Source organism: Coptis chinensis, chromosome 3 (genome assembly GCF_015680905.1).
Source record: "Coptis chinensis isolate HL-2020 chromosome 3, ASM1568090v1, whole genome shotgun sequence".
NCBI lineage: Eukaryota > Viridiplantae > Streptophyta > Magnoliopsida > Ranunculales > Ranunculaceae > Coptis > Coptis chinensis.
The window spans coordinates 12,486,469-12,511,708 of NC_141458.1; the positions used below are offsets into that span (position 1 = coordinate 12,486,469).

The following is a 25,240-nucleotide window of genomic DNA, read 5'->3' on the forward strand; positions in this document are numbered from 1 at the left end:
GGGGTGTTGAAGGTCGGCAGTGGCAGTTTGGAGGAGCTAGAGTGGAGTGAAATAGTGGTGGAGCCGAAAACTAAAGAGGGATTGACTGACTCGGTAAGAATTTTAAATATTCAATCTATTTTAGAGCATTGATGCTAGTTCACACTTGTTTAAGATCACGTTGAGTATCGAATGAGTGAGAAAGAACACCCACTTAGTAGTATTGGATTAAATGTGAATTGAAGAGTGGAATTTGTTGTAGTTAGATTTGGGAAAAATCATAATAGTTAGGGGGATTGATAGATATGATTGGCATTGACGTGCGGTCCTACCGTGGCTGTAAATGACTGCAGAGCCTGTCAGAGGAACAATGCCAGAAATGGCCTGTAGCTCTGTTAACGGTAGTTAGAGGAAAATTTATCCGAAACCAAATTCTTAACGTCGAGATTTCTTCTCGGCTTACACTAGATAAGAATTCCTCGTTGTTCGATCAATTCTAATAACCGACGTATATGTATATGCTGTTATAGGAGTGAATTCGAGTTGATTTGGTTAAGCGGGCTGGATTTAGTTAAGTGGGCTTGAGGAGAACGGAGCTTGCTAAGGTAGGAACCTACATACCAATATATGGTCTGCTTATTTTCATGTATGATTTGAATTGTTTAAAATAGGAAATAGATAGTTGCGTATCAACCATGCATGTATATATGATATTCATGTTTTTCACTGTATTTCCTCGCTATAAACTATATATATAGATAGCTTTCGTGTGAAATGGGTTTTTTTGGTAAAATCGGGGTAGCGGAGATTTGTTTTCTTTGTTAAAAGAGAAAACTGGTTTTGGGAAGGGTTCGTCTCTTGTCTCGATAGGAGACAGAGAGATGGATTTTGTATGCGGGTGAGGATTACCCGGGTGTTTGTAACTCGGTGGGAGGTTCTGGATTGTTCCCGGGATGGTTGTGTTATTTACGATGATTCGCTGTTTGGAAATCATCGGTTGTTATTTACTATGACTGGCTCGTTTGGGAGTCATAGGTTGTTTCTACTCGATTATGGGAAATCCAGGAACTCACACCTACAGAATCAACAGTTTTAAAAGAAAAACTAAATATGTAACTAGAGTATTTGAAAACAATCGGTAATACGAGTATATATATATATATATATATTACTATGTTTATCACGAGGGGATTTAGAAAAGGAATTGTTAATTCCTATAAAGAAGGAACTGCTGTTGTCAATTCCTAGACGCAGTTAAACTTTAGATTCCAACTGGTGGTGTACACCTTTCGAGGTGGTGGGCCACCTTTAAAGGGATGCATCACCGGATGTAGTCCGGGAATTCCTTTTCTACTTTTCTAGATAACCATGTTTATGCGTGTCACTCATTTGTATGGTGATTAGCTTGTGTGGGTTACATGCTACCTCGATGAGGTTTAGACGCCGAGGAGTGAGAGTTTAGTCCACTCTGGATGTGTGTCGATCCCTGGCGGTCTGCGGTCGTCGAACAGTTGACCACCGTAAGTTAGGTGACAGCCCGTATGGGGGTCGTGGTCACAGGGCCCACCTGAGCCCTAAAAGCTTTGGGGATTTTGTGTGTACGAACACAACAACGGCATTTCAGCTCTCTACCGTAAAAAATCGGAAAAACAACGGTGCATGGTTCACATGAAAGTCTTGAACCGAGATTGCCTCGTGGATCCCGGTCGAAAACCCAGTCGTACCCTCACCATTCTAATAGGATGTAGCGGCCACAATAGTTGTATGATGATTGTGAAAAACTATATTTTGTATATCAATGAAGCATGTCGAGATGATTTCTGCTAGTTAGTGATGTATATATATAGTCACGATATTTGAATACTTTTATGGAAACCCTGCATGTTTTAAATGTTTTCTATAAGTAACTATTTATTGGCTATGTGCGTTTCTACTGGGCATAGTTGTTTGCTCATCCTACTTAACATTTCAGACGAGCCATTCGCGGAGGTTTTTTCCAAACCTAGTGATGATGGTTATGGTGATTTGGGAGGATTCCCTTATGCTTGACGAGGACAGAGTCAAGTTCATATTTTGGGTTGTATAGAGATAGTCTAGTCATTTTGGTTGTATATATAGAGAGAGCTTCGCTCATTTTGATGTAATATTTGATGTATTTAAGTAGCATTTACACTTACACAGTTGGTGGATGGATGTAATGTTGTTTAGAAGGTTGGTTTGTATATATATGGTTGTTGGAAGGTTGTAGTTTAGGATTTCTAGGTTATGACAGGTTTATGACAGGTTTTAGGGTTTACGAATGTTGATTAAACAAAGGAAACTCTACCGAAATTTTGGTAGAATCGGGATGGTGTCGGCCTCGAGATTCATTCCACGTCCTCGGGATGTGTGTTGGGTCTCGGGGCGTGACATTAATAGTATGACCAAAGTCTAAATAATCCTTAATTTTTTCAGTAAGAAACTCTTCAAAACATATTGGGGAAGAAAGTAATTCTCAAGGACACATTTTTTTTTAATCACTCACAAGGACCGGGTAGATGAAAGGTCAAGCATACCCTTGACGTGAAATTAAAAACGGTGGGGGTAGATGAAATGTCAAGTATACCCTTAATGCGAAATAACAAGCGACCCGGCCGAACCAAAACGACCTAGTATATATAGTATGAACAATGGGGTTTGAACAATCACAGTTCATATGAACATTCATTGTTCATACCTATTTGGGATAATTGTTCATACCTCAAGATAATATATGATCAATAAGAACACCTATTAGAGTATGATTGATTGTTCAATTCATACCTATTGTTCATACTTTAATATGAGCTATGAACACTCATTGTTCATATGAATATGAACAATCATTGTTCATACTTATTAGGGGTATGAACAATCAATGTTCATACCTCAATATAATGTATGATCAGTAAGAACACTCATTGGAGTATGAACGAATAATAATTGTTCATACTGTTCATATCTCAACATAATGTATGATTAGTAAGAACACTTATTGGAGTATTGTTGAGGTATGTATGAACAATCACTATTCATACCTCAATATGAGTTATGAACACTCATTGTTCATATCTATTTCGGGTATGAACAATTAATGTCCATATATCAATATAATGTATGATCAGTAAGAACACCTATTGGAGTATGAACAATCATTGTTCATATTTCAACATGAGCTATGAACACTCATTGTTCATATGAACAATCATTGTTCTTACTGATCATATATTATGTGATATATGAACTGTATGAACACTTATTGGAATATGAACAATCATTGTTCATACCTATTTGGGGTATAAACAATCAATGTTTAACCTCAACATGAGCTATGAACACTAACAATGAGTGTTCATACCTATTTGGGTATGAACAATGATTGTTCATACTTCAATATAATGTATGATCAGTGTAAGAACATCTATTGGAGTATGGACAATCATTGTTCATACCTATTTGGGGTTCATACCTCAACATGAGTTATGAACACTCATTGTTCATATTGTTCATACATCAACATAATGTCATTATGTATGATCAATAAGAACACTTATTGGAGTATGAGCAATCATTGTTCATACCACCCATTGTTCATATAAACAATCAATGTTCATATCTATTTGGGGTATGAACATTCATTATTTACACCTCAACGTAATGTATGATCAGTAAGAACACCGGCCTATTGGAGTATGGACAATCATTGCTCATACTTATTTTGGGTATGAACGTTCATACTAACATGAGCTATGAACAATCATTGTTCATACTTTCAATGTTCATACCTCAGCATAATGTATGATCAGGAAGAACACATATTGGAGTATGAACAATTATTGTTCATACCTCAACATATTGCATGAAGTACGTTAACATATTTGGATATGAACAATCAATGTTCATACATCAACATAAAGTATGAAAATTTATTCTTCATAGCAAAATGGCTAAAAGGGTAAAATTGGAAAATATTTGTTTCAAATCCGGCTATTTGTCCTTACGAAAATTGGTTTTTGGGTTATTTACACCCGAAAATTGTTCTTGAGAGTAATTTTTTTTAAAAAAAACACTGATTCTATGAGTGATTTTAACTCGCAAATGGGCCTTGGACCAATGTCTCGTAATTTTTTTTTTTCTCAATGATATTGTTTAGGTATCTCACACAACTAACGTGGCCAAGAAGTTTGCAGATGACCAGAAAAGTAGTACAATTATGGATCTTCCAGACCACATTCTATCTCTTCTTGCAAACAAGGTAGTGCCCATCCAGGATTACATCTGCTCTAGTGCTGTTTGTAAATCATGGCTGTCTGCTTATACTGAAGTTCGAGACCACATGCCTTCCCAACTTCCTGTTCTCATGCTTCCGAATAGCCACGTGAGGGAGACAATGGGGGTTTGTTGTGAAGGCAAATGGGCTGAGCTCTGGCCTCTGGACCTTCATTAACAAACCTGACGGGCTTGGACTTTGCGTTTTTCTTAAGTTAGACCAAATTTAACGTGGTTTACTTATTTCCCACGCTACCCTGTGTTTATTTGTGACGGCTACTCGGTTTTATTTGCCAAGTCTATTATAGGGATACTGAAAACGGAATAGCCCAAACAAAAATAAATGGGAAACAAAACAGAGCACGTGAGATTCTACTCCCTCTTCCCGCCCCTTATCTTCGTTTCCTAAAAGGTTTCTAAATTGTTTTCGTTTCCAAATAGGACTCATCATTTACATCAACGGTGATTTATTCTTATATAAACATCTAGTCCCTTGCCGTAAGAGGTCGATCTGTTTTTTGTTCGATCTCACTGACTTTTTTTTTTACACATGGCTGAGCATTATTCAGATGGTCATAAACGTAGAAGAATGGCCTTGGATCTTCCAGACCATCTTCTAGCTGTTGTTGCACAAAAGTTAGTGCACATTCAAGATTACATCCGCTTGGGTGCAGTTTGTAAGTTGTGGCGGTCTGTATATACAGAAATTCAAGGTAACATACGTAGCCAACTTCCTGTTCTCATGCCTGCTTATGAAAATATTGTAACTCGTAGTTTCTACAACCTCGGTGATAACAAAGTTTACTCTTCTGAATTTCCACCGCTTGAAAGGAGGCAATGTGTTGGGTCGTCTAGTCATGGGTGGCTGGTAACTATTTTCGATGACGATGAAGTTAGCCTGGTGAATCCTTTCTTGTATGCCAATAATGTTATTCACCTCCCTTCATTAAATAATTTCTTTTCTAGTGATGAAATAGATGAAGGGTATGGTATTAGTATCTTAGAGAAGGCAGTCTTGTCGGAGAACCCAGCATCGAATCCTAATACTGTAGTTATGTTAATATATGGTGACTTCAAGAGATTAGCCTTCTACAAGGCCGGTGACAACGGTTGGACTGGATTAGCAGGTGTTGAATACGAGATGGTGCGCGACGTTGTTTACTATAAAGATCTGTTTTACTTTGTCAATTTCTCTGGAGAAGTCTTTTCTTGTGACTTCAATAATCGTCATTATCCAAAGGTGATAAAAATTATAAAAGGGAGTTTTAATAATGGGACGTATCTCGTTGAATCGAATGGAGACTTGTTACTAATTGAAAGGAAATACGAAGAAGTCCAATGTAAAGACTCATCCTATAACTCAACGTTTGGATTTTCCGTGTTCAAGATGGATTGGAATGACCTTAAGTGGATTGAAAAGAAGAGCTTAGATGGTCAGATGGTGTTCGTTGGTGCTTATTGTTCACTGTCGTCTGTACCAGCTTCAGACTTCCCTGGATGCAAGCCAAACCTTATATACTATACCGACGATCACCTAGCGAGATATTACGACATTGAAGAAGAAATTGGAAATGAACCTCTAGACATGGGAGTCTTCAACTTGGAAGATGGGAACCTTCAGCCGATAGAATCCAATAACAACATTCCGGAGTCCCCCATTTGGGTCGTGCCAACACCGCAAGTCCGCAACGGTAGTGGAACTGGACCGTCTTTGCTTCTTCAAGCGTAGTGTTGCTGAGGATGTGTTTTGTTGTACCTGGAGTTAGGAATCAGAAAAGAGACAAGGACAGACGAACAGGAGCTACCAAGGCGTGTTCCGCTGGTTGTTCTTAGATTATTGAATTGAGTAATGAGTATAGACTTGTCTTCTTCTCTAGGAACCACTTCTGTAGGTTTCATAATTCGTTTGATAAAATTATGGAACTGAAGTTGCATGGTTTATTCCAATTGTGTTTCATTCAATATGCAGTAAATGTTAATCAAGCCTAAAGAACCTTTGAAAAGGTGCTTCAATTCAATTCATATCTGTGTAACCAAGAAGGTTTTCCCTCGGTGATGATTGCTGCATTTCCTGGAAGAGCAGCTCCTATTGATTAATTGTCGCTACCCCATCTTTATGAATGGGAGTAGCTAGATAGTGCTTATTCAGATTGAACCTTAGAAGGGCGCAGGTTGTTGCACCCTCTAATCTTTTTGTAAGCTTTCTTTTATTTTCACCGGCCTTTTAATATAATTTAAACTTACCAAGCAAAAAAAAAAATGCAGTCAATGTTTTGTTTCTGTTGTGGATGCCGTTTCTATTTACAAAATGGTGTGCATGGTGTGCATGGCGTGATGTAATATGCGCTAAGTATATATGGGCATGATGAACATAGGTGGTGGCCTAACCAAACAACACAGGCTCATGGAAAGCTCTACCTTTGTTTAGGCAGGGTATAAGCTTCACTGTGGGTAATGGCCGAAAGATTCTATTCTGGTCGGATAGTTGGATTGGTGGAAAGTCATTGGCAGAGAAATTCCCCGAGATTTTCCAAGCTTCTAACAATAAAAATGGCTTTGCATATGAGTATGCTCATATGCACAATGATCGAGTGACTTGGAACATGTTTTTAAGGAGGCGAAATACTGTTCGGGTTGTACAACAGGTGGATGTTTTGCCCAGGTTGTTAGATACAGTGGTATTGAACACAGAAGTGGATAGTTGTAGCTGGAAATGGACAAAGAACAATGTTTTCTCTGTTAGCTCCTTGTACGAGGCAATTGCTGCACAAGCCTGACATCCAGAGACAACAGTGACCACTTTTCCTTCAAAATTGGTATGGAAAACTTACTTAACTTTGAAAGTGAAGATGTTCTTTTGGGAGGTTATGCTAGGGTGAATTCTGACGGCTGACCAACTGATTCGCCAAGGTACTATTGTGTCCCCTACGTGCTCTTTGTGTTCTATGTTCGTGGAGGATATAAGTCACCTATTTCTGCACTGTTCATTTGCTTTGGAAGTATGGACAATCCTAGTACACCCTAGGCTTATGGCTTTCCCTCTACTAGCTCAAGTAGAGACAATTGAGGAATTTCTTTCTTATTGGCCAAGACGGAGGGACAAATCGTTTAGTGCGAACTTATGGAATATTCTACCTTATGCAGGGATATGGGCAATATGGAAGGCGAGGAACCATCATATTTTTCGGAGCACGGAGCTTTCAATTCGTAACACTGTGCTGGAGATAAAGGGTTTTTGTTGGTTTTAGCTATCTAATATGGAGGAAAGACGTAACTTCCACTTCAGAGAACTGGTGCTAGACTGGACAAAGGTGCTTAGAGGACCCGAGGAGGGACATTTGTAATAGGGAGTTATTTGTGTTTACTTTCTTGTTTTTCCTCTTGTAATTCACACTGTCACATGTGAGGTACTCACTCACTCATGTACTTGTGTGTTTTTACACTCCTTTCCAATAAAATCAACTTATCAAAAAAAAATAACACATTAGTGTTGTATTAATGTTCAATAGATTGGTTGATGACTTCACGTGCAGAATACGTTTAACAAGGTAGGCAATTAGACATTCAAGAGAAACTGGGCCGAAGGCCGCCAGTTGGAGTGAAGAAGTTAAATCTAGATTTTTCTTAAATGAAGATTTTTGTCCCTTTCATTGAGTGTTCTAACTTCTCACCATTCATGCTTGAAAATTCTCATTTACACTATAAGTTCTTCTGAAGAAAGAATTTGGGATTCTAATGTAAACCACAGAAAACCAGCGGTGGTTGGTTGGGCCAAGGCCGCAGGGAGTTTGTGAAAGTAGAAGGAGCTTTCTTTGAGTCAGTCAATGAAGCAACTTAATTGTGAAATAATAATGATACCAACTTCCTTTATTTCTAGAATTCTACTTTTGACTGTTCAAACATGTCACTGCTTTCTTCTTTCTTTCTCATTGGTGGCCCTGAGAATTGAGAGTCTACCATGATTCCACCAAAGGGGCAAACTCTTTATTTATCAACTACCAATCTTCTTTGAGTAATGAGAAGTCTTTGTCTCTTTGATCATTGGTAAGTCCGTACCACTCCTATTCTTTTAGCTATTATCAATCATCCTGATGCCGAGCACAAAAATAAGCAATGTTGTTTATTTTATAATACAAATAAATGACAAGTATTCGGAATAGTGAGTAGGTTTCTAAGTGTTGGCTACTTGGCGTATACATTTTCTTCTGTCTAACCCCACATTTGTGAGAGGTTAGCCTATCAAAAGATTGATATAAAATGGTCGTACCATCGTAGGTGTTGCATCTCAAAGGAGTATGGATGGTCGGGGGAATGGTTCTATCAACTTTTAATTTGATCATGAAGCAACCCAATTACTGTATCAACTATGGTTGAATGGCCGTCATAAATCATGGTGTTGTTGTACAATTTTTGCACCGTCGAAACTGTTAGCGCGTAAGTAGGACTAGAATCAATCTCGTGTAGAAGAGAGGACTCCATTTACAAGTCCACTTAATTGTCTGGGAATGCAGGAGCCACAACAATCTCCAAACTTTTTAAGTAGCGCATACAATTCTAAATGTTGTGTATTGGGTTCTTAATTCTTATTACTAGTTGGAGTAGTCATAGCGCCACATCAGATTCAAACAGTTGTGGGTTTTATATTTCTCTGTACACATCTTTGGTTAATGCACTTTCTTCACTGGGACTTTAGGTTTTGCAATAGGAATTTGACTAGGTGATTTCTCACCGGCCTAAATTCCAAGCATATGTTTATTAGTAGGTAGTTATACAATAATCTGATGTTTTATTACTTAAATTGTTTATTAGTAGGTTTAAACATGCTGTCAATGTTTGATAATGTGTCTGCGCCTTTATATAACTTGCGAATTTTATCAACATTGTAGTGGTTTGTTGTCTATATATAGTACTTGCAATTAGTTACTCATCAATTTCACTTCATCTTTGTCCCCTGCATTTCGCCCATTTAGCTTTATTAAGATCACTAATAGCACCTTAATGAAAATTCATGTGATGAATGACCTATTTTATAAATATGGGGTTATATTGACCTCCCCAATGTCTACTTCATCTACAATGTATTCGTTTATAGTTCAGTTTTTACAATAGGATTCTATCTTACTAATGTACTCATATTTAACTCTTTTAGGTGGTTCCACATGAAGCCTACTATTGGTTATCCACTGTGATTGGGAGTTTCATAACAAAGTACGAAACACTAATCACGCTTTGCTGGTATCACTATACCAAAACAGGATATACCTAACAGTCAGAAACCGTTACTAAAAATATTTGTAACGATTTTTTGCATCATAGTTTTGGCGTTTCTAATTCATTATTAATATTCGTAACGGTTCAGAACTGCTGAACCATTACATAATTATTTATTGTAACGGTTTTTACTGTTACAAAAATTATTTCCTAACGGTTTTCCATTCCTTAATTGCACTAACCTTTTGTAAAAACAGTAACAGTTTCTCGACTTTTGTAACGGTTTGTCGTGCTTACTAATGCATAGAATTCCTAACATTTTTTTTTTATTCTTTAGTAACGGTTTTGCTGCCTTTATAAGTGTTACCAATGCAAACTTAGTTACCGTTTCTCACTGTTAGAAAATTGTTTTGTATGTAATAAAAAAAAATTAATTTCCCAAAACCACACTAAAAGGTTGGACTACCTAAACGTGGATAAGATGCCACTTTCTTTTGGGTATTCTACTGTTCTACAATTGTATAAAGCATTAACAAGGAACCTCCAAGTTCATCCAATCACATAATTTTTTATTAAAATTTAACATCACCAAAAAGTTTTATATAACTAAGACTTGTCACCAAACGCCAAATATGCAAATTCTGATTTTTTTTTTTTTTTTTTTTTTTTTTGCACTATGAAAGAGATAGACATTACGACGAAGGATTGTGCACTGCTAAACTCGAGGCCACCACTACCTTGCCTTCCTGCAATAGTACACAACACTTGAGGCCTTCAAGTGCAGCTTTCAGGTTTCTTGAAATAGGACCTATCACATTCCTCCAGCACCTTTCCAAAAGATTCCCCTTAAACCACACCCGCTAATTATAAATATATATTCAAATTACATCCAAATAAATCACATTAGGAAACACAACTACTAGAAAAACTAGTGGTACTACATGATATAACTTGCATTGTACACTTCTTCAACAATTGGTACAAAAACAAATGAAACAAAAAGAGAATGGAGATAATATCTTCACAACTACACTAATAACACCCAAATATAATTAAATGGCTCTGTCATATTATATCAAAAAGAGAATAGAGATGATAATAATCACAACACACCAATAACACCCGTTAGTCTATCAAGTGTATGATGGACATAAAAGAAAGTGTGTAAGAATATTTGCTATGCAATAGGGGGTGGAGTTTATTATATATTTCATACCCACATCAACAAGATTCATGTCTAAACAAGTGTGTTGTTAGTTTCTATGAAGACTAATAATATATTTCTATTCAACAGATCATGGTAACCCTCATGCATCAATATATAGTCCTCATATTCCTTCATGTACTACAAATAAACTGAACCTAGCATTGTGAGGAACACATTCAAATCAAACATTTTATCTAACTCAAAGGAAAGATAAAAGCCATGTCAATGTCGTGTATACCTATGTATCAGTCAAAAATTAATTGGTTCTCAATGCTCCAAGACCATTGATTAATCGCAAGCAGATACATAGCAACAGAAAATGGCCGTTCATTGATACATGCCAAACCTCTATACTAAAAACTCAATGAAAGATTGGAACAACTGCTTGCCTTGTTAGATTATTAAAGGCAGAAATTGTAAATCCAAACTTCAAGTTTTTCTTGGCACTTCAAGCAATTAAACCCGACAAACTCCATTGAAACCATATGTTGATCAGGTAGAAAATTTTCAGTTTAAAGCAAATCAACAAAAAAATCATCAACAACACAAAACCCAAACTCAAAAACTGAAAATTGGAGTGACAATAAAAAATTCTAATCTAAAACCCAAGTATGAAAAAGAGGAGAGAATCTAAAAAACAAAACTGAGAAGATCAAACCCTAGAACCCCAAGACTCCCACACACACACACACACACATAACCAAATGAAGAAGAAAAGAGAGACGGTCAGAAAGGAGAAATAACCTTTTCTCGAAGATGAAGAGATGATTATTTGAGCTTCCCTCTTTGCCAAGCTCTCATCTATGTCCAAAAATCCGCTTCCACAACATGATAGCCCGCCCTGGCATAAAACCAAGTGACTGCACCCATTTATGTTCAACCAAAACATTATACACTTAACATAAAAAAACCACTTTCAACACAACCTAAAAATCAACAAAAAGACACATAAACTACCAATTATATGAGAGTATTCTAGTTGAGATATGCTATCTCCAATATTTTTGGCTAAATGAAGATTTACGTCAACTGGTGACCTTTTTGGTGTGATGTTATATTTCTTGAACTTTTCAAGAATTGTCTCAATATAATGAGATTGTGATAGAACAAGTCCATCCTCCGTCGTAGAGATCTTAATTCCTAGGATAACATCAGCGACATTTAAATCTTTCATGTCAAACTTACTAGACAACATTTGTTTGGTAGATTTTATGACATCCATATTACTACCCAAAATTAGCATATCGTCTACATAGAGACAAACAATGACACATCCATTTTGAGTGCTTTTGACATAGACACACTTGTCACACTCATTTATTTTGAAACCGTTTGACTATATTACATTGTTAAATTTCTCATGCCATTGCTTAGGCGCTTGCTTTAATTCATATAAGGATTTAACAAGCTTGCAAACTTTCCTTTCTTGTCCAGGAGCAATAAACCCTTCGAGTTGTTCCATGTATAGTTCTTCATCTAACTCACCATTCAAGAATGCCGTCTTAATTTACATCCATTTGATGTATCTCAAATCCATGTATTGATGTTATTGCTATTAACATTCTTATGGAAGTTATTCTTATAACTGGAGAGTAAGTGTCAAAATAATCCAATCATTCCTTTTGTCTAAAGCCTTTGACCACAAGTCTAGCTTTATACTTGTCGATTGATCCATTAGTCTTAAATTTCTTTGTGAATATCCACTTATATCCCAAAGTCTTTGAACCTGGTGGTAAATCCACCAATTCCCATGTATGATTTTGCATTATGGATTCAATCTCGCTATTTATTACTTCTTTCCAATAAGTAGCTTCCGGAGATGACATTGCCTCCTTGAACGTTTGAGGATTATTTTCCAACAAGTATGTTTGAAAATCAGGTCCAAAAGACATTGACGTCCTTGACCTTCTGCTACGTCTAGGTTCCTCCTCAATTTTGCTTTGTGTAGGATGATTACTAGTTGTAGCATCTAAAGCTCTCTTTGTTGAACTTGGCTCTATACACATGTTATACGGAAACGTATTTTCAAAGAATGAAGCATCCCTTGACTCAATAATCGTATTAACATGTATATCTTGAATCTCTAATTTATGAACCAGAAAACGAATGCACTATTATTGTTTGCATATCCAATGAATACACAATCAATAGTCTTGGGTTCTATCTTCACCTTTTTAGGTTTAGGGACTTCCACTTTAGCAAGACACCCCCACACTTTTAAGAATTCGTAGGAAGTCTGATGACCTTTCCATAATTCGTATGATGTTTTAAGCGTCTTCTTGTTAGGAATCTTGTTAAGAATATAATTGGCAGAAAGCAAAGCTTCCCCCCACAAATTCTGGGGTAAACCAGAACTTAACAACATAGCATTAATCATCTCTTTTAGAGTTCGGTTTTTGTGTTCTGCAATACCCTTTGATTGAGGTGAATAAGGAGTCGTAGTTTGATGAATGATTCCATATTCAGAACAGAAACCTTCAAAAGGTGATTCATATTCACCTTCTCTATCACTCCTTATAGCCTTAATCTTTTTGTTTAGTTGATTTTCAACTTCATTTTTATAGTGTTTGAACACTTCAATTGAGTCATCTTTACTTCTCAACAAGTAAATACAACTATATCTAGTGTTGTCGTCAATAAAAGTAATGAAATACTTTTTACCACCTCTAGTTTGCACGTACTTAAGATCACATATATCTGTGTGTATTAAGTCTAGAGGTTCAGTATTTCTTTCAATGGAATGAAAGGATGATCTGGTCAACTTAGATTCTACACAAGTTTCACATTTATGGTGTGGGTCTATTTTTATCTTTGGTATATAGTCCAAATTAATTAATCTACGCAAAATATCATAATTAACATGTCCTAATCTACCATGCCATACATGTGAAGATTCAATCAAGTCAACAGAAGATTCAACTTTATTGGCGCTCTTTGGTGCAATAGTAAAACAAGACATCCTAAATAGCCCATCCTGAAGATAGCCCTTTCCCACCGAATACATCATTCTTAGTTAGTACAAATTTATCGAAAACAAAGACTAACTTAAAGCCATTCTTGCTTTCAAGAAATGACTTCGAAACCAAGTTCTTGCGAATGTCAGGCACATAGAGCACCTCATTCAGAGTTAGTTCATTCCCAGAAGTCAACCTTATCACAACCTTTCCAGTGACTTTAACCTTAGACGTAGAAGAGTTTCCTATAGAGAGTTGTTCTTCCTTTTCCACAGTATGATAAGTGGTGAACATCGACTTATTGGAGCATATGTGGCGAGTAGCACCAGTATCCACCCACCGTTCCCTTTCATTTCCAATCATGAGATATTCAGAAACCATAGCAGATAGGTTCATGTAATTAACATTATCAGAAAGTGTGTCCATTGTCACATTTGCTTCTTGTACTTCTTTGGCTTGCGACATTCACTTACCTTATGTCCAGCCTTCCCATAGTTGTAGTACTTGCCCTTGAACTTAGTAGGCGTATTACTCTCTTCACCTTGAGCTTTGCCTTGGCGCTTCCTCTTTCCCTTAGCACTTGATCCTTCCACAACATTGTCCTTTGCCACCATGGGATCCTTGCCATTCTTCTCAGATAAGCGGTTATCTTATTCTATCCTTAGACAGACAATCAATTCTTTAAGATTCATATCTTTGCGTTTATGATTAAGATAGTTCTTAAAATCCTTCCAAGATGGTGGTAATTTCTCAATCATAGCAGCCACTTGGAAAGATTCTCCTAGGGTCATTCCTTCAGCAATGACATCATGGAGGATTACTTGAAGTTCTTGGACTTGGCTTATGACGGTCTTACTATCCGTCATTTTGAAATCAAGAAATCTGCCAACTATGAATTTCTTCATGCCAGCATCTTCACTCTTGTATTTCTTGTCCAACGAATCTCAAAGTTCCTTAGCAGTTTTGAACACACTATACACATTGTATAATGAGTCAGCCAACCCACTAAGGACATAATTTCTACACAAGAAATCAGCATGAAACCAATCATCCTTGGCCAAAACCTTCTCTTTGTCGGTTTCATCAGGGGCCTTATCCCATAGAAACCTTGCCAAGTTAAGGGTGGTAAGATAGAAGAGCATCTTCTGTTGCCAGCGCTTGAAATTAGTTCCATTGAACTTTTCAGGCTTCTCCCCATGAGGAACAGAATGGGAAACAACAGTAGGAACAGTAACAACAGGAGTAACTGGTGGTGTTGCCATATTCTGAAATACAACTACACTTTGTTATTCCCTTCAACCAAAAAAGAAAAGAAAACATAAACAAATTATGTTCGGTAAAGAAGAAAAAGAAAAAGAAAAAGAAATCTGTCTTAAGTTGTTAGGAATGTACAACTTAATTGTACTTACTCTTTACCAATTACCAAACTATACAAACCTTTTGTCTTGTACGTGTCTTGTACTTCTTAGTTCAATCCGAGCCTAGTGTAGATACACGTACTATGTCCTTAAGATAGATTTTCCCCTTCACGGTGCTTGAAGGTTGATGGGAAACTGTCTCCCAAGATAGAACGGATTTCCTTCTATAGAAAGCTAGCACTTCAATTTTATAGAATCAGCAAACACAACATAGTATTTGACTAAGAACAGTGGGAGAAGAGAAAGATCATAAATGTGTGATCTGGTATGTCTTTCTTTCCAAATTCATCCACTATCTATAGGTGAGTGGTGCCTCTTCGAAACAACACAGTGACTCTTGGGAAAAATTAGGCAACTCTTTGAAAAGTCACATGTTTCGAAAAGACACACCATTTTGGCATAAACCCATTTCATCTCAAGTGGGGTAACTTGGGAGACAAATTACTCATTCATATCTCAATGGATTTGTGCAAATCCATTTTTCTAACAAATCTATCTAAAATTACATACTAATTAAGATTAACCATATATACCTGAAGCAACACCATGACACTACAACATAAATGGTATTTCCCATCACTTAAAAAGTGATGTCAAAAGTATAAGACATCACTTTTGAGAGTGATGTGAATGGTGGCGATGTGAAAAGTCAGGGTTTTTCACATCACTTTTTAAACGATGTCCACAAGTGATGTTACTTCACATCACTTTTTAATTGATGTCCACAAGTGATGTTATAACTTTGCATCACTTTTTAATCGATGTCCACAAGTGATGTTATAACGTTTAACATCACTTTTTAAGTGAAATCAATAAGGCCGATTAACATCACTTAGGAAGTAATGTTTCATTCAGATTCCAAATTACTTATAAAGTGATGTGAAATAACTCTATGAATCACTTTAAAAGTGATGTCCCATTTATCAAAATAATAATAATAAAAAATTACCAATATCATCCCAATATAATACCATTTTCCTAGTCATTTATCATTAAATAAAGATGAAATGTATCTTAAAATCACATTCATCACACAAATATCATCTCCAATTACAAATATTACACTATATACAAAAAAATCATTTCAGTAATATACTAGATTTTGAATTCGGGCATACGCCCGAGATCTTTTAGGTATCTTTCGTGATGTAAAAGAAATACTTTATTATGATAGTTTTATATTTAAAAAATTTATAGTCTAATTCAAGCACAAAATGTGTATGGATCTTTCGCATAAGACTCCTAAGAGTATAAGCAACTAACCCAACCAATGAGGCAGTGACCCACTACTAATTTTACTATCATCACTTGAAGTTTCCAAGTTGAAGTAGAGTTTACAAAAAAAAAAACTTTCAAAACCATTATGCTTATTCTTGTGACTTGCATTGCTTGGAAAGATAGTCTGCAGCCAGATATGTCATCCCTCCAAACCCCAAAAACATTGCATATATATATTGTTCCAATTGCAGTTTTTTAGTACCACCAACTTGTTTCATATGTTTGAATTGAGACTATTGAGAGTCATACCGGATTTGACTTACATATAAACCGACTTTAATAGCTGGTACTTTAATGGGCTTTGGGCTTGGCTATTGTAATTGGTCCAAACTTAGTTGTTATTAGAGTGAAAAGTACGTGTCTCTTGAGTTAGAGTATGTGTCCTAGTGTCTCCTATTTCGACCTTTTTTTGTGAAACCTGTGTCCAATTTTTTAGTTGAAACTTGAAACTGAGATTGAAGTTATTACTTCATTTCTCTTTGGATTAATTTAAAGTTATTATATTCTTTTTGGATTTTTAAATTCCTTTTATGTTCTTCATCAGTTGCATTCGTCTCCTTCAACAGTTCTTCTTCATTCTTGACAGTGTTACTGTAGGTATTTATTTGATATATTTGTTTTTAAGTATATTTTTTAGTGTAATGAGTAAATCCGTTCTAGAGAATTGGTAATTGATTAAATCTGTAGTAATGTATAGTATATTGTTGCATTGTTTATTATTTCCTTGGAAATATACTACTTCGTTGACCATCCCACCTCAGCACCTCTTTAATATGTCCAGTATTTTAGTCCACATTAATGTGATATAGTCAAGGGTTCGGTTGTTGAATTGTTTAAGTAACACTTATGTTATGGGATGTTTTGAGAAGCTCATTCTTTTTTTGTTGAGATTTTTAAACTAATAGGCCAGATAAGTTGTTTTTGTTCCTGTGTGGGCCTATTATATTAGAGAAAGAAAATTTTGTTCTCCAATCTTTGTTATACTTGGTCATGTGTAATTGTGTATTACTGTATTAGTCTATATCATTGTATATTTGCATGTATGTTGCTTTGAGTAATCAATATACATGCTCCAGTTTCTACATCCAAAATAAGTTCAAATTATTAATGAGGTCTTATTCGATCTCACATTTTAATGATTCAACTACATTGTCTAGATAATTTAGATATATATCTCAATCCCTGTCTAGATGTTGTTCTTAAAACCGCTACATACAATTGTCCATGTGTGAAAACTATAATAGATTCACATGAATTTCCAACCTGAATTTCCTAGTACCTTGGAAAGCAGTGGAGGGTCTTTATGATTTTGGCAAGTCTCGTGCTATTGGTATTAGAAATTTTTTGTCAAAAAAGTTGGGAAAACTTTTGGAAGTTTCAAGTGTCCTTGCTGCTGTCAATCAGGTGGAATGCCACCCAGCTTGGCAACATTCTTAATTGCGTGTCTTTTGCCAATTGAACGGAGTATACCTATTCGTGACTTATAAGTTTTAAAGAACTTAAGCTTCTAACTTTAATATTATACCGCTCTTTGCAGAGCTTTTTTCCATATCTCATGGTCTTCACTTTGCAAGGATATTAACCATTAGGTTCCCCTAGTTCAGTATGGCTAAAGAGTATTGTGCGTAAGAATCTAAGATTAAGTATGGTATGAGAGAAATTGTTGACGACTCCTGCACAAATTGCTCTTAGTTGGGGATTCCAAATGGGTAACAATGTGCTACCTAAGAGGCATGTACGAAGGAGAATCTTTTCTGCTTTGATTGGTCGATTCCTGAGGACTCTTTTGTGAAGTTCTCAGAAATTGAACAAGCAATAATTGATCTCTTGTAATACTTTTCTAGAATTGTAGGTAAATTTTGTTCTTTGCGTACTCTGACTACACTTAATCAATCATTGCATGTTGTCCACTTATGCACATGAAGCCATTTATTATTTCTTATTATTCAGAAAATAGGATCCTAACATGTTAGTTATTCACTTGTGCTTATTGACTCGTCTTCTACTTGTTCGGTTGTGCTTTTGGTGGTGTTCATAAAATTAATCTATAATTTATAGACATCAAAATTACATATATATGTCGTAGTAGGTAGTACTATTTATATCTTGATGTGGTGGTCAGACACTATATATTGACTTTGTTTTTTGTTTTGAAGTAACTGTAAACTTACCAAATGGTTGCATGACACTATTTTGATGCATTGAGCGAGAAGGTGTTGCAAAAAATTGGTTTGGGAATTGATAAGGTGTTGCAAAATATTAGTTTGGGAATTGATACACAAGGCAATGTCCATAAGGAGTCCAATTCAACAATTGACTTTATAACTTAGTTATCATTCAAAATGATTAAAAGCACTACACCATAACAGGCTATTTGTACTACACCATAACAGGCCATTTGCAACGGCAAAAAAGCGTTGCTAATAATTTTCACAACGCTTTTTAAGCGTTGCAAATATGGCGTCGGTAAAGTGTTGGAAATATTTGCAACGCTTAAAAAGCGTTGCAAACAGAAATTCAAAGCGTTGCAAATAGAAATTTCCAATGCTTAATAAGCGTTGGAAACAGAAATTTCCAACGCTTAAAAAGCGTTGCAAACAGAAATTTCCAACGCTTATTATAACTATTTCGTACACATATTTAAAACATTTGCAACGGTTTTTTATTTCACAAACGCTTTTTAAGCGTTAGTAATTTGTTAAAATTTTTACCAACGATTTGTAACCGTTGCAAAGTTGTTAGTTAATTAAAAAAAATAATTTAAAATTCATTTGTAACGGTTATAAACCGTTGCTGATGGGTTGCTAATAAAAAAAAAAAAAAAATCGCATATTTTGTAGCGAGACCAGCTAAACCTACAATAACCAATGAATACAAGAATCCAATGAATACAAGAATGGTTTAGACAAATATATATATATAGCTACAAACTCACTCCAAACTGAAGCAAACAAAATTAAGGACAGAAAGCAAACTTCCCACGAAACAAACCACCCTTGCTTTCAAAATCTCCCCTTCACTCGAGAAGTCCTTGGCATCTTCAAACCCAAAAGCTCAACGCCTTAGATTCCCTTCCACGCCCCGAAACCTGCCCCGCCACGCCTCAACCCATCGCTCTAGCAGTAGCATCTCCTTGTGCACTCTCCGACTGGATTATCAATACAATGAATAGCCATTAAAAAATAACAATGCAAAGAAAAATTAAAAACACTGTGACTACCAAGGATGGCACTATGACTACTAAGCGAAAAATACAATACAAATCACTTGTAAACACCAAGTACTTCAATTTTCCAAGCAAAAAAGTACATTACATTATGCTTACAACTAGCTAGAAAGACTGGTTTATGCTTACATTACATTATGCTTACCAGGATCAAATAAAGACTGGTTTAATAGCAGGAGCTCGTCATCATCACGAAAGTCAGATGTTGACTTATCCTCCTTCTCACGAAGCACTAGAGATTTCACTGCAGAAAAATTTAACCCTGCCCTCTCACGAAGCACTAGAGAAGACAGGTGAAGAATTTCTAGATGATGCCAGGAGATCTTTCATTGAATTAGACTTTGCAGATCTGTCAAACAAACAGAAACGGAAAAAACGAAACTATTAACTTACAGAATCAGCAGATCTTAGAGACACCCTCTTTTCTTTTCTTGATAGAGATCAGTACCAAGGCAGCATAGTATACTTTACACCAGAACATACAATAAGACACAATGCAAAATCTCCTACATATAATTAAACGGACACATGACTTGACGTCTAAAGAGGGAGAAACACTTACTCAATTGTTGTTGCCAATTGCTTAATGGTAGTTGTAGAAGGTATCACATCCATGTTTGACGCATTTAAGTCTTCTTCTACGTCGGGAAAAAATTCTCTTTCTGACCCCTAAAACCATTAATTAATGTCTACACACCATTGACTACAATCTATGATAGTATTCAGTCTTGCCAATAAAATCAGCATTGCCCCTCACCAGATTATGAACTTAAAACACAAATAATTAACTTTAGGAAATATGAGCCATATGAGCGATAAAATATCACAAGAAATAGTCAACTTACTTGATCTTAATCATATGTACATTACTAAATTGATAACCGATAAATAGAGGAATACAAAATCCATGGTGGGAAAAATGAAGACCGTGAGTACCTTCTTTGAGTGCACTTAAGATAAAAATCTAAGACTTCAATCTATCCACTTGGCTATCCCTATATTAAAATCAATTGAAACAACATATAAATATATGTACTTGGAAGGATAGACTATAGAGTATTGTAAACTTCGAATCAATTCAAAACAAATAAGAGATAGAATAGGCCAATACTTATCGAGAAATGCCACCTCCCTCTTTTTTCATTTTAGGTCTTATAAATGCATTTATGAGTATGCTAATACTTACAAGCTACATAATAACAATTTAATCATCTCCGGACTTATAAGTTTATTCATAAGCGGATATCAAGTTGCCCGATGATTTATTTCCCCATTCAACAATTTATTTCCATATTCATTATCAAAAATCATTTGAGTTGTTCTTTAATGCCAAAAAGAAACACATAATAACAAGTTGTCACATAAATTTCTTTTTTCAGAACCACTAAAACAATAATAACCAATAGAATAATATCCCAAGGTTCGAAGCATCACAAAGTAATTGATTATATGTAGAAAATCACAAAGTGTAAGGACCTATGAAGCTCACCTAACTTTACTTTACCTTTTTGCATGTACAACAGCCAAGATAGTCTTTTCGATTTAATATGAGCACTTATTACTGTTGGCACACGTTATACGAGTTCGATCACAGTAGGCGCTTGCAATCTTTTTCCGCTTCAACAAGCTCATTTGAGTAAAGTTCTTCCATTACGCAAGCTGTGTACATCATATGCAAGATCCAACTAAATACACGTACCTGTCCACTAATAATTCGCACCATGTCAATGTCAGGAATTTTGAATAGAATAAGAAATTAAGAATCATGTCTTCAACAGGTCCCAAGAAATGTTCCAGAAAATAAGTTTTAAACAATTCATACGTTTTTCAAATATGGACATGTGCTTGTAATAAGTGGAAAATTAATCAAGAACCGCCCCATTCTTGTTGGAGAGGCATTCGGCAACAAAATGATTTACATAGAAATTCTTAACAGCTCCTTGCCTCATTTGTAGCTTTGTTCTAATTTCATGCAAAGTTCCTTGACTATCACACCATCCTTCCTGAAGATAACAATGTTATTATTACAAATTTGAATGCAACTCTAAGAAATTTGCATAGTAGCAAGCACATTGGAAAGAGAATACATCGTTCCATATTACAGAAGTCAGCTACCATACCTCAACTTGTTTCAACATATCTTCCTTGCTGCGACAATCACTCAGCAATTTCTGTACAGCCCCTCTACAAACATGTGAGCACGCCTGCTTTTACGGGCCTGAACACGAACAAGTGCCTGCATGCACCTCAATGTCACAAACTGTTTGTTTTCTCACTTGGCTGCCACGAACAAGAGCTCAAGAGCCGCATGACTCCTTCCAAGGCTCTCAATGCCCTTCTTGCCTGAAAATTTGTTTAAACACAATTCAAGGAAGAGTATACCAATTTAACTACAAGCTTAAGTATTGTTGGATAAATACATACTACAAAAGATGATGTCCTAGCTAGATGGGGAAGAGAGTTCAACTAAGCTGAATCTAATATTCCTTGTTGTATTTCTAATGATTACACTCTATCCTACCAGGGGTTCAGCAGTCATACAATGCTTTCAATGTTCCACACCAAAGGACATTTCTCATCCCACCATTATCCTAATTAAGTAGCCAACCACATTTATCAAGAATTATCCTCTCCCTAGCACCAAATGAAATCCGATTTTCATTGCCTTCTTCATAGAATTGCCACACTTATCCAACTCAGCCATAGGATATCCAAGTTTTTAAATGATGAATTCTATAAAATAATAAAAGATGACAGCTTAGACCCTTAGGAAAATCAGTATTTGGTTATACATTACCTTGTAAAAGCACAAGAAACTTTCTGTCGGTTCCACAAACACAACAAACATTACACAATAAAACTTGGAGCACCAAGGCAATGCATCTGACGACAAGCCACACCAACTTTCACTAAATTGGCATCTTAAGCACCTTGGCCTGACTGGTGCCTGACATAAAACATAAAAGTATCATTCTGAGGATCGAGATACATACCCGAGAACCACCAACTTCCTCTCTTGAAATAGAATCGCATATCCCAAGTCATCGTGGTTTGGTGGCTAAGCTTCAAATCATCACCAAAGTTAAGAAATACGTTAAAGAAAAGTCAAAGTGATTTTACTTTCGAGATCTAGTAAAGATAGCTTACAAGAGCAACAAAGACCGGTTAATGCAACATTTAACCGCCTCAATTCAAACTTTGAACTGATTTTTAGAACCATAAGCACGGAAATGAAAATTATGATTGTGATGAATGATCACTAAATAATTTTATTAATATTCTCCTATTGATTACGGAAGTATATGCATTTACCCTCTTGACCATAAATGGTAGAAACCAAGAAATGGATGACAATCATGTATTTCATGTCTTTCTCGCTACATTTCGGGAACCCATTCGGTGCTCATCACTTTCGAATTCTTACCAACCGATAGTAAAGCACAGGTTGAAACTTAATGACTTTGGTCATGTGACAAAACAAATAAATTTACTTGTAACGCCGCAGAAATGTAATGCCATCTCGCCAACTGCTTTGCTCCATCGACAACGACCTTGGCACTGAGTTCGCAGAATCGCTTTTATAAGCTCCTCAACTTTAGCTTCCTCTGTCTTTGCATAGTTTTCAAGCTGCAAGAGGCCGTATGAGACTAGCTTGTAATCAAAGTGTAGAAAAACATCCCATCCCATGCAATTTTGAATAGCAATACACCTTGATGAGAAATAACGGGAACAAATTTAAAGGAAATACAAAATATCACGCTTAGGAAGTAGAGCGCAGAAGAGCACACCACCGAACCAAGCTTGTCACCGAGAAACATAATACAGACACTCTTCAACCTCGGTGAACCATCTAATGGTGCATTTGTAAGGGAAAATACAAGTCGGGAAATCATAAGGCCTATTATTAATAGTCAAAGGAGTATTAGTTTCCTAAAATTTATGCACACCACAAGCACTTCAAGTTCATGTGTTCAACAAATGTTTGTAGCTTGTTTCAGCTTCTTGGTACAATGAGTAGGAAAGCGGAAGACACGGGCAAATTTTTTTGTCAAACCTGCCTAACATGCATTTTTTGATGTGTAAATCCCCAAGATTTACTTTTGAGCTCAGATATATATCTAACCAATTTAAAAAATAATACAGAAGTAGCCACAACGTTTTGACAGAGACAGCCGTTACTAATAACAGGAACCAAAATAGTAACAACAGTAAAAGTATAAAATGAGTTGAAGTTGTAACTTAATATCGTTGCTTGACTTGATTCTGTAACATCCAAGACTCGATATGAATGCACATAAGGGAATAGATGGAGTTAAAGCACCACGAACTTTGATAACCATTTTCACAGGTGCAAATAAACTTAAAATGGCACATAAATCAGAAATGCAGAAATGATCACAAACACGCAGTAAATAGATTGCACACATATCAAGATCGGATAAGTAGTATTATAACAACATAAGAACAAAGTATCATCCTTCATACAACCTGCTCAAGACTTTGAATTAGTACGGTTCCTTTTGTTTCATTCTGCGTAAGTATCAACACCTCCAACAAACACAAACAATCTACAAAATAAAAATCAGCAAATACATAATTTTATCATGTGTCCATTAAGCACTTTACTAAACCATATACAGGGAGGACATCTATTTAACAAAATGAAAATGAAAATTATAACTAAACTCCTATGCCAACTTCTAGAGACAAATTATTAACCCGATTGTTTAGAGATAATTACTTGAGATAAACAAGTCGAGAAAAGTGTCATACATTCTTGAAATCATTAATCTTGAAATGAAACAATTTTGAGGCTCAAATGTTACCTCGATTTCATACATTTATAATATGAGCATATGACTTATTAAAGCGGCGAAGTGATCTTCGCGCAAAATGGAATGTGTGACACCAAGAGGGATGTAAGTAATAAGGCAATTTTCACTTTAGGTGTTAAAGCAAAAAGAAAAATGGAATTTCTCGTGAACCATGAAAAATCATGGTCACAAAGACCTTTAGCGATCGGTGATAAGCAATTACTTCTACATATTGTGAAATTGCAAGTAATGCAAACCCTCAAAAAGAAGTACACCATAAACAACAAATAAGTTTTCTCGACTAAACAACTACATAAAATTGACTGATAACGATAATAAGATGAAAAGAGGAAGTTGATGCCAAACGCACTACCACGTTAGAATTAACTAGTTCACTTTGCTATGCAGATTCATACCAAGCCTAGATACAAGTCCAATGTCTTGCTTTATTACAGTTCACTCAAAAAGATTTTTTTAAAAAAAAATTAACTTAAAAAAGTTTAGTACTCAAAATAAACTTAGTATTTTCAACCATTCCAATGAGCAATGATATTCACTAGCCAGAGTCCCCATCTCTCGAAAATTAGAAATGGTCCAGCATATCTCCGGTAGATAACCTTGTGTGTGCGAAACTAGCAAGGCCATGACATGAATTAATAAATAATAAACAATAATAAAAATTGAAAGTAATAAGTCGATAGAAAGAAACCTCGACAAAGTTTGTAAACTTGGGATCGCGATTAACAACCAGACGATGAACCTTGTATTCGACTTTGTGCTTTTCAGAAAGAGGAGGAGGGGGTGAAGGATAGAAAGAGGGACAAGGGTCACCAGCAAAGATAAAAAAACCCTAACCTAACCCAAAT

The 25,240-nt window shown here is 35.9% G+C and overlaps 1 protein-coding gene across 1 annotated transcript; it reads left to right on the forward strand.

Moving 5' to 3' along the window:
* The first annotated feature begins 4,816 nt into the window (after window positions 1–4,816).
* On the forward strand, window positions 4,817–5,995 carry LOC147507990 (F-box protein At2g26160-like). The gene has a single exon (XM_086596657.1). The coding sequence runs from the start codon at window positions 4,817–4,819 to the stop codon at window positions 5,993–5,995; it is 1,179 nt and encodes a 392-aa protein (XP_086452783.1).
* The last annotated feature ends 19,245 nt before the right edge of the window (window positions 5,996–25,240 follow it).